This window comes from Carcharhinus amblyrhynchos, chromosome 34 (assembly GCF_965287045.1).
Source record: "Carcharhinus amblyrhynchos chromosome 34, sCarAmb.v2.hapA, whole genome shotgun sequence".
In the NCBI taxonomy this organism is placed as follows: domain Eukaryota; kingdom Metazoa; phylum Chordata; class Chondrichthyes; order Carcharhiniformes; family Carcharhinidae; genus Carcharhinus; species Carcharhinus amblyrhynchos.
In genome coordinates, this window is record NC_137357.1 from 3,588,715 (window position 1) to 3,599,887 (window position 11,173).

General features: G+C 47.6%; 1 protein-coding gene across 1 annotated transcript; it reads left to right on the forward strand.

Annotated features, from left to right (window-relative positions):
• Window positions 1-1,124: 1,124 nt before the first annotated feature.
• On the forward strand, window positions 1,125-10,951 carry rnf181 (ring finger protein 181). The gene is made up of 5 exons (XM_080217130.1): window positions 1,125-1,235; window positions 2,478-2,611; window positions 4,524-4,639; window positions 5,436-5,510; window positions 7,836-10,951. Exons 1-5 carry the CDS (start codon window positions 1,150-1,152, stop codon window positions 7,893-7,895), a joined length of 471 nt encoding a protein of 156 aa, XP_080073256.1. The 5' UTR covers window positions 1,125-1,149; the 3' UTR covers window positions 7,896-10,951.
• The last annotated feature ends 222 nt before the right edge of the window (window positions 10,952-11,173 follow it).

Below are 11,173 nucleotides of genomic sequence, written 5' to 3' on the forward strand. Positions count from 1 at the left end.
AGCCAGAATGATTGATCATTGATAATAATGAATAACTCATATTAGTTAATTAAAACGTTTAAGAAAGGCTAGTTACCTGGAGATAGTTACCTGGAAGCTGGTTATCTGGTCAAGCTCCTTCAGCATCTACCTGGGGAATGGCCAGAACATCTTTCAACACCTTCAGGCCAGGTGAGCGCAGTTGCTGAGGTAACCGTTAGCTTGGCCTGCCGCAGGCGGGAGAGGAGAGAGGACGATACGTCCCGCCTCTTCTTTCAGCCGATTGGCTCCACGTCCGTCAAAGGGGACAGTTTTGTGAATGTTGGTTGGTCAAGCTGGCTGTCAATCTGCTCACGGACGGAGGGAGGTGGCTCTTCTCGCCACCAATTGGTTCATCTCCGATAAAGGGAGGCAGTTCCAAATGTGATTGGTTTCCAAGATGTGATTGGTTTCCGAGATGTCAATCAGCACAGAGGGGCGGGTCTTCTCCACTGAATGGGCCATACCCAGTTATCGGACGGTGATTGGCTAACCTGGCTGTCAATCAGCAGACAGGGAGAACCCGCCTTCCCTCGCCACTTATTGAGTAATCATCCGCCTACGGCTGGTCATTTGTTGATTCGGATGTCAATCAACACCGGGGCGATGCGGCGATGTTCCGCCTTTCCTCTCCACCAATTGGTTCATGGGTCGTCAGCAGCCCAGCTTCCAATGGTGATTGGAAAATTTTGATGTCAATCAGCAGCCCAGGAAAGGGGGCGAGGAGATGCTGAGACGGTCCCGCCTTCCCTCAACACCGATTGGTTAATCGCCCATCAACACGATTCCAACGGTGATTGGTCAAACTGCATGTCAATCAGCATACAGGGCTGCGGAACGTCACGGGGCGAGGGAGCAGGGCTTCGCGAGAGCGGTCCCGCCTTCCCGCTCCACCGATTGGCTCATGATCCGTCAATGGCCGTCTCTTCGAAAGTTGATTGGTCTATCTTGATGTCAATCAGCACCCCGGAAGGGGGCGGACGATGGTGAAAAGGTCCCACCTTCGCCCTCTCCACGGATTGGTTAACCTGCTAGTCAGCGGCCGGAATCGGGTTTAGTGATTGGTGGAGCGGCCTGTCAGTCACGGCGGTGGGCGGGTGGTGATGATGCAGGAGCGGCTGAAGCATCAAAATGGCTTCCTATTTCGATGAACATGACTGTGAGCCGACTGACCCCGAGGAGCAGTACCGGCAGAACGCCTTGCTGGAGCTGGCCAGGTACAGAGCCTCACCCCGAGACCTTTACGGACAGGACAGGGAGGGTAGGTAGATAGATAGATAGATAGATAGATATCTGTGGGGTTGGGGTGGGGTTTAATGGGAAGGAGACCTGGACAGGTTGGGTGAGTGGGGTAATCGATAGTAGGTGCAGTCTAATTTGGATAAATATGAGGTTATTCACTTTGGAAGTAAAAACAAGAAGGTAGATTATTCCCTGAATGGCTGTAAAGTGGGAGAAGGCAGTGGGCAGAGGGATCTGGGTGTCCTTGTGCATTGGTCACTGAAGGTAAGTATGCAGGTGGTAAAGAAGGTGTGTTGGCCTTCGTTGCGAGTGGTTTCAAGTGCAGGAGCAGGGATGTTGTTGTTGCTGCAATTATACAGCGCCTTGGTGAGGCCACACCTGGAGTGTTGTGTGCAGTTTTGGTCTCCTTTTCTGAGGAAGGATTGTAGAATTTTACAATGCAGAAGAGGCTGTGTTCTTATATTAGAAAGGGACTTCCATGAAATGGATAGGAAGGACAGATATCTGTTTAAAAAGATAAAGTATTCCTGAAGTGGCGGCAGAAATTTGACTTTGTTTGCATGGCCAATCCACGCACATCTTTGGACTGTGGGAGGAAACCCATGCAGACACAGGGGAGAACCTGCAAACTCTACACAGACAGTGACCCGAGTTGGGAATCGAACCTGGCGCTGTGAGGCAGTGGTGCTAACCACTGTTCCACCGCGCTGCCCCACAAGATCACTCATCCTCTCTGCTTCCACTGCCCTTGTAGGCAGCGAATTCTGGCTCATTCCCATTCGTAATCCCTCCTCTCGCCTCTCTCTCGTATCTGTAACATACAGTGAAGATTATTGTTTCTTGCACATTATACAGTCAAACATACCGTTCATAGAGAAGAGTGTAGAATCTAGTATTACAGTTATAGCTAGAGTGTAGGGAAAATTCAAGTTAGAGCGAGGTACAAAAGTCTGATGACAGCAGGGAAGAAGTTGTTCTTGAGTCGGTTGGTACACGACCTCAGAACTCTGTATCTTTTTCCCGACAGAAGAAGGTGGAAGGGAGAATGTCCGGGGTGCGTGGGGTCCTTGGTTATGCCGGCTGCTTTGCCAAGGCACGGGAAATGTAGACGGAGCCAATGGATGGGAGGTGGGGGTGATGTTTCGTATTAATGAGGATAAGATATGAAATGTCTGAGCAATAACTCTTCTTCCTGTTTTGTGCTGTGGGTTTTGCAGGTCTTTGTTGGCAGGAATGGACCTGGACCTGGGGCAGGTGGATTTCTCTGACTGGGATCACCGATTGCCACCCGCTGCCAAGAAGGAGATTGTACAGAATCTCCCCACGTTTGCTGTGACACCAGCCCAGGCAGGTAGGTTCAGGGCCAGCACCGTAGGGGATATAATTAGCCTTGCCTGATGATTGAGTGTTGTCGGGATCAGGGTACAGGATTGTAAAATTGGTTACCTAAATGACGTGTGCAATGCTAATCTCAAGATTCCAGGTTTAGCCCTTAGGGTCATAATGACATTACATCACAGACGCAGGCCATTCAACCCATCAAATCCATGCTAGCTCGCTTTAGGTCAATTCAGACAGTTCCATTCTCCTGCTCTATCTCCGTATCCCTGTAGTTTTATCCAGTCCGATTTCCTTTTGAGATAGAATCATAGAATCCTACAGTGCAGAAGGAGGCCATTCGACCCACCAAGTCAGCACTGACCACAATCCCACCCAGGCTCCATCCCCATAATGCCATGCATTTACCCTTGCTAGTCCCCCTGACACTAGGGGGCAATTTAGCATGGCCAGTCCACCTAACCAGCACGTCTTTTGGATTGTGTGAGGAAACTGGAGCACCCAGAGGGAACCCACTAAGACACAGGATCTTTTGCTTTGCTATCTACTGTCAGTGCCCTGTCACCTTCAAAGATCCATAGGCATGATCAAGAGAAAGTTATAGCGCAAAAAACAGCATGGTGGCACAGATGTTGGCACTGCTGTCTCAAAGCTCCAGGGACCTAGGTTCAATTCCGGCTTCGGGTCCCTGTCTGTGTGAAGTCTGCATATTCTCCCTGTGTCTGTGTGGGTTTCCTCCGAGTGCTCCAGTTTCCTCCCACAGTCCAACGATGTGCGGATTAGATGGATTGGCCATGATAAATTCACCTAAGTGTCAGGGGATTAGCAGGGTAAATATGTGGGATTACAGGAATAGGGTCTGGGTGGGATTATAGTTGGTGTGGCCTTGATGGGTCTCCTTCTGAACTGTGGGATTCTATGAAACAGCATGGAAGGAGGCTGTTTGGCCCATCTTGTGCATGCCAGCCGAAGAACACCCAAGTGCCCTTTCTAATCCCACCTTCCTACACCTGGTTCATAGCCCTGTAGTTTAAGGTACAGGGAGGCAGTGACTGAGTGGTATTATTGCTAGAATATTAATCCAGAAACTCAGCAGATGGTGGAATTTGAAGTCAATTAAAAATAAAATCTGGAATTAGGAATTTACTGATGACCATGAAACCATTGTCGATTGTCAGAAAAACCCATCTGGTTCCCTTTAGAGAAGAAAATCTGCTGGCCTTACCCGGTCTGGCCTACATGTGACTCCAGAGCCACAGCGATGTGGTTGACTCTCAAGTGCCCTCGGATAATGAGGGATGGGCAATAAATGCTGGCCAGCCAGCAACACCCATGTCCCACAAATGAATTTAAAAAAAGCAGGGAAAGAAGGAATTACTTTTCTTTGTTGGTATGCCATTCTGTTGACTGTGTTGGTGATATACTGAAGCAATTCATCAAGGCTCCTTTGACAGCACTGGCCAAACCTTTGCCACCTAGAAGGACAGGGGCAGTAGTCACACGGAAATGCTACCACCTGTTCCCCTCCAAGTGCCCCTGCAACACCATCCTGACTCAGAACCAAATCTCCGTTCCTTCATTGTCGCTGTGAAAATCCCAGAACCACCTCCCAAATACTGTGGGTGTACCTATGCCACATGGACTGCAATGGCTGAGGAAGGCAGCTTATCACTGACTACCCTTTCACAGGATGGGCAACAAATGCTGTTCTAGTCAGCGATGCCCACATCCCATCACCATGAATGAAATTTTAAAAATAGCCCATTCTGATAAAAGGTCATTGAGCTCAAATCTGGTTCTTGTAGATGCTGCCTGACCTGCTGAGTATTTCCAGCGATTTCTGTTTTGGGTGAATCACGCAGTTGAGGTGTCACAGAATTGTTCTGCGCCATGTTACAGCAAGGGCTGTTTTGCTTTCCTTTCAGACAGAGGCCTGAAGTGTCCGGTGTGCTTGTTAGAATTTGAGGAAGAAGAGAAAGTGAAGAAGATGCCATGTGAACATTTCTTCCACTCTGGGTGCATCGTGCCCTGGTTGGGCAAGGTACGTGGGCACAAGTTATAGAACCCCTACAATGCAGAAGTAGGCCATTTGGCCCATCGTACTGACCACAATCCACCCAGGCCCTATCCCCATAACCCCATGTGTTTACCCTAGATAGTCCCTTTGACACTAAGGGGCAATTTATCATGATCAATCCACCTAAACCTGCACATCTTTAGACTGCGGGTGGAAACCAGAGCACCCGGAGGAAACCCACGCAGACATGGGGAGAAAATGCAGGCTCCACACTGAGTGACCCAAGCTGGGAATCGAACCTGGGACCCTAGTGCTATGAGGCACTGTGCCACCCGGTTTGCCACCTGAAACTTCTCCGTTCATTTAGATATTAATTAGTTTTCGATCCCTGAAACTTTCCTTCCCAAGGGCACTGACTATTAGTAGCAATAATCTCTCTTGTCCCTTTGAGGTGGCCCTGTAGAATCATAGAACCCTACAGTGCAGAAGGAAGCCATTTGGCCCATTGAGTTTGCACTCACCACAATCCCACCCAGGCCCAATTCCCATAACCCTACGTATTTACCCCGCTAATCCCCGACACTAAGTTCAATTTAGCAGAGCCAATCCACCTCACCAGACTGGGAGGAAGCCCACACAGACACAAGAGACTCCACACAGCCAGTGACCTGAGCCAGGAATCGAACCCAGGTCCCTGGCGCTGTGAGGCAGCAGTGCTAACCACTGTGCCACCCTAAGTAACACCAGCTCGCGGTCTGCATCGGTCAGTAGAGAGAGAGAGAGAGAGTGTCTCAATTCGAATGTTGTTGTATTTTCCTAGACAAATTCCTGCCCACTGTGCAGACTGGAGTTACCCACTGACAACGCAGAGTACGAGGAGTACAAACAAGACAAGGTAAGACAATGGAGCAATGTCAGAACTTTTCCTCTTAGATTCAGGATGTACTTTATTGCACTGTTGGGATATTCTGAAATGTGCCTGGTTCTGGTAAGATGGTTTTTCTGATCATTCACATGGTGTGAAGCCAGTCACTGTGACTGTAAATCCATTCAGACAAACCAGGTGGCTGTGTACCCCCTTTAGACCAACTTGGAAACACCATAATTAACAGACATGTGGAAGGATTTTGAACTGCCATAGAAAGCATTGCAGCCCTGTCTTGGTTCAATGGAGCTGTACCATTGAGATTTCCAGGGTGCTAAGTCAGGGACGTGCCTTCTTCATGAGATGTAGGAGCAGAATTAGACCATTCGGCCCATCGAGTCCACTCTGCCATTCGATCATGGCTGATATGCTCCTCATCCCCATTTTCCTGCCTTTCCCCTTCAACCCATTACCAATTAAAAATCTGTCTAACTCCTCCTTCAATTTACTCCCTGTCCCAGCATCCATCGCAGTTTGGGTAGCAAATTCCACAGATTCACAACCCTTTGGGAGAAGTGTTTCCCTGTTTTAAATTTGCTGCCCCTTATCCTGAGACTATGACCTCTCGTCCTAGAATGTGCTACAAGAGGAAGCATCTGCCCCATGTCTACTTTATCCACACCTTTTATCATCTTGTAAACCTCAATTTGATCTCCTCTCATTCTTCTAAATTCCAGAGAGTTCCAGCCTAAACTGTTCAATCTCTCTTCATACAACCCCTCATCTTTGGAGTCAATCTGGTGAACTTCCTCTGAACTACCTCCAATACATCTTTCCTCAAATAAGGGGACCAAAACTGTGCCCAGTACTCCAGGTGCAGCATCACTGATGCAACAATCCTTCTCTAGTTAAGGATCCCACAGACTGGGTGAATGGAACTTTATGACTCTGTTAATTACGATGTTATGAGAGAGCCCAAGAGAAAGGAAGTAGATGACCAGCCCCAGAGCAAGCTGTTTTTCCAATGTTCCTTCGTGGGACATGGGTGTCACTGGCTGGCCAGCATTTGTTGCCCATCCCTAATTGCCCCTTGAGAAGGTGGTGGTGAGCCGCCACCTTGAACCTGCTGCTGTCCTTGTAGTGTAGGTATACCCACAGTGCTGTTAGGGAATTCCAGGGTTTTGACCCCAGCAACAGTGAAGGAATGGCCGATATATTTCCAAGTCAGGATGGTGAGTGGCTCAGAGGGGAACTTGCAGGTGGTGGTGTTCCCCATGTATCTGCTGCCCTTATCCACAAACAGTCAAGAAATCCTGTGGAGAGTAACTCACCTCCTGACTCCCCCAAAGCCTGTCCCCCATCTACAAGGGACACGTCAGGAGTGTGATGGAATACTCCCCACTTGCCTGGATGGGTGCAGCTCCCAACAACACTCAAGAAGTTCGACACCATCCAGGACAAAGCAGCCCTGTCTGATAGGTTCACTTCCAAGTCACCCACCATCCTGACTTGAAATAATTGTTTTTGTCTGTGCAGCACAGTGATTAGCTCCACTACCTCTCAGCGCCAGGAACTCGGGTTCGATTCCGGCCTTGGGTCACTGGTGCAACTGTGGTCGGCACAGATTCGATGGAGTGAATGGCCTCCTTCTGCATTGTAGGAATTCTATGGATTCTATTCTTAGATGGGGTGAAGGTATCACTAGCTTGCCCAGCATTTATCGTTCATCGCTAGTTTCATAGTGACTTCATTGCAGTGTTAATGTAAGCCTACTTATGACACCAATAAACTTTAAACTTTGCCCTTGGAGAGCAGTTGAAAGTCAACCCCATTGCTGTGGCTGTGGAGTCGCATGTAGGCCAGACCGGGTAAGGATGGCAGATTTCCTTCCCTAAAGGACATTAGTGACCCACATGGGTTTTTCCAACAGTGGTTTCATGGTAGATTCTTAATACCAGAATATATTCGCCATTCCTTCACTATCGCTGGGTCAAAATCTGGAACTCCCTCCCTAACGGCACTGTGGGTGTACCTACATCACACGGACTGATGTCCAATAACAATCCTGGAACTCCCTCCCTAACAGCACTGGGAGTACTGATATAAACTGTTGGACTTTAATCTGGTGTTGTGAGACTTCTTACTGGGTGTACCTACACCACAGGGACTGCAGCGGGTTCAAGATGGCAATCTTGAAGGGGCAATTAGGGATAGACAATGAACGCTGGCCTGAAAATGGTAGTCGGATCTACTCGGGTGTCCACGGCTAGCCAGCTACACCTACATACAGAGATACCTTTTGCTAAGTAGGTAGGGCAACTCGAAACTGTAACCTTTATTTTGTTCTTGCTTCAGGAGAGAAGAAAGCAGAAGGAGCAGCGACTGGAATATCTGCATGAGGCCATGTACACGTGACCACCGGTGTCTGTTCCAAGCATTGCTGTGCACTCTCCTATCTTCCAACTCGGCTCCCTGAGCTCCTCGCTGACTGTTCTCTACCTGTGTCCCCTTTCCTTTGTGTTAACAAAAGCAGAAGGAGTCTGAATGAAATAACTGCAGTGCAGTTTGTTTCACAAACCCCCACAGACACGTGCCCCTCTTGTTTGTGCAAAAAACACACCACCTACTGCCCGTGACACTAATTCTGTCGTTTGGCTGGTCTGAAACGACACCTCATTTTCCACCGCCCATTCTTTATCAACCCCATTCCATTTTAACTTGAAAAGTTATCAATAGGCAATGATTTGTAGGGCCTAAATGCATCCTATGACAGAAGGCAACCGTTTATCTTGGGTACCAGGGACCCCATTGAAATGGACGGTAGAGTGGTTAGCACTGCTGTCTCATGGCAAGGGTTCAATTCTGGCCTCGGGTGACCCTGTCTGTGTGGAATTTGCACGTTCTCCCTGTGTCTGTGGGTTTCCTCCAGGTGCTCCAGTTTTCTGCCACAGTCCAAAGATGTGCAGGTTAGGTGGATTGGCCATGCTAAATTGTCCCTTGGTGTCTAAAAATGTGTGGGTTAGGTGGATTGGCCATGCTAAATTGTCCCTTGGTGTCTAAAAATGTGTGGGTTAGGTGGATTGGCCATGCTAAATTGCCCTTTAATGTCAGGGGGACTAGCTGGAGTAAAAACATGTGGTTACAGGAATAGGAAGTGGGTGGGATTATGGTCAGTGCAGGCTCAATGGGCTGAATGGCGTCCTTCTGCATTGTTGAGATTCTATTTTATTCTGTAATATTGTGGCCAGAAAAGTGCCAAAGGAATTGCATCTTTAAAAGCACGTTCAAAGTATCCTCACCTTACAAGAATAATTTAAATCATTTTTTCTATGCAAAAAAGAGCGGTAGTTTAAAATCTTGGTGCTGTTTTAATGTGACTCACAACAGGACCTGAACCAGCAATACCTTGCACTGAAATTTCACTGTTATAAAACACTTTCTGTTTAACTGCTTGTTGGACTTTGGATCTTGTAGGGAAAGAAATTAACTTTTTAAAAAATTTGTTCCTGGAAGTTGGTGTCTGTCGTAATGTGGGCTAGGATTGTATACCTATTCCTGATAGATTATTCCCTGAATAACATTTCAGTAACTTGGAAAGATGTCGATGCAGGCTTGATGGGCCAAATGGCTTCCTTTTGGGTAATCGGGATTAGCTTAGGGGCTTTAAAAAAAAGAGGCGTGTGGACAAGTTGGGCCGAAGGGTCTGTTTACACACTATGATGCTATGATTCTGTGGACTGAGGGAATATTCCTACAACATATCAAAGCCCTAGTGGCACAGTGGTTAGCACAGCTGTCTCATGATGTCAGGGACCCGGGTTCAATTCCCGGCTTGGGTTACCGTCTATGCGGAGTCTGTACATTCTCCCCGTGTCTGTGTGGATTTCCTCCGGATGCTCCGGTTTCCTCTAACAATCCGAAAGATGTGCTGGTTAGGTGCTAAATTCTCCTTCAGTGTACCTGAACAGATGCCAGAGTGTGGCAATTAGGGGATTTTCACAGTCACTTCATTGCAATGTGAATGTAATAAATAAAGTTAAATTTAACTACTCAGCACTCTACCCTCAGTTCCATCTGTAAAGTAAGCTAGAAAGGGTGCCTGACTTGTAAGAAAGGAAACTAACTCCAGGAATGAAGGAGTAACAGGATAATATTGGTCAGAGATGTTACCATGACTTTGATATATACGCACACGCGCGCAGACACACACACAGAGACTGACATACACACAGTTCCTGACACATACAGACGTAGTCACTGCTGCCTCTTAGCACCAGGAACCCAGGTTCGATTCCCAGCTCAGGTCACTGTATGGAGACTGCACATTCTCCTGATGTCTGCGTGGGTTTCCTCCCACTGTCCAAATGCTAAATTCTTCCTCACTGTACATGAACAGGCACCGGAGTGTGGTGACTAGGAGATTTTCACAGCAACTTCATTGCAGTGTTAATGTAAACCTACGTGTGACTCAAAAATAAAATTTTATTGCCAAAACTGGGAATCCGATGGAGAAGGAGACAGTGCTGGAAATACTCAGCTGGTCTGACAGCATCTGTGGAGAGTGAAATAGAAATGACATTTTGGGTTTTGTGGCATTTCAGAATGGGGAAAAAGTTAGCAAAGTAACGGGCTGTTAACAAGTCAAGAAAGGGAGAGTGGGAAAAGGGAAAGGGGACATTAAAAGTGAACTTTTGACTATAAGTTGTCACTATAGTGTACAAGAACCTGGGGAGAAAAAAACCAGAGGGCGTGAGTTAAGGTGAAAGGAGAAAAGTTTAAAGGGAATATTAGGGGTGGCTTCTTCACGCAGAGAGTGGTGGGAGTGTGGAATGAGCTGCCGGATAAAGTGGTGAATGCGGGGTCACTTTTAACAACTTGGACAGGTTCAAGGATGAGAAGGGTGTGGAGGGATATGATCCAAGTGCAGGTCAGTAGGACTAGGCAAAAAATGGTTTGGCACAGACAAGAAGGGCCAAAAGGCCTGTTTCTGAGCTGTAATTTTCTATGGTTCTAACATTGACCAGGAAGGGGCTGGCAGTGTTAGGCTCAACAGATCTGAAGCTCATTTGATTTTTGACTATAAGGGGCCTAACTTCTCCCATTTCTCCAACAATTTGATTACTCGACCTTCAACTCACTACTTCACCCAAGTGTCATTTATTCTGTGACTAGGACCTCTTACACACTCCGTTTTACTGAGCCTGATTTTCTTCAGCCCAGGGCAGCAGTTGCTGTGTTGCCTTCTAACACCTTGGAAGTCCAAGCTAAAGATCTTTGCATCCACAGTGCACAGGCACTGGTTTCAGGTGGCACAGTGGTTAGCACTGCTGCCCCACAGCGCCAGGGACCCAGGTTCGATTCCTGGCTTGGGTCATTGTCTGTGTGGAGTTTCCATGTTCCCCCCGTGTCTGTGTGGGCTTCCTCTGGATACTCCAGTTTCCTCCCACAGTCCGAAAGGCTTGTTGGTTAGATGCTAAATTCTCCCTCGGTGTAACCCGAACAGACGCTGGAGTGTGGCGACTAGGGGATTTTCACAGTAACTTCATTGCAGTGTTAATGTACTTACGGCACTAATAATTAAAACTTTAAAAGAATGGGACAGGCTTTGGTTATAATGTCTGTGTCTCTCGTCCTGCCGATACACATTATGCCAAGGTTCAGTTAGGAAAAAAATTACGTGGATGCTGGAATCT

Bases quoted from the DNA above. Each gene is read 5' to 3' on its own strand.
- rnf181 (XM_080217130.1), top strand. From the start codon at position 1,150: ATGGCTTCCTATTTCGATGAACATGACTGTGAGCCGACTGACCCCGAG. The intron at 2,612-4,523 runs GTAGGTTCAGGG...CTTTCCTTTCAG, and splicing joins TGTGACACCAGCCCAGGCAG to ACAGAGGCCTGAAGTGTCCG. The intron at 4,640-5,435 runs GTACGTGGGCAC...GTATTTTCCTAG, and splicing joins TCGTGCCCTGGTTGGGCAAG to ACAAATTCCTGCCCACTGTG.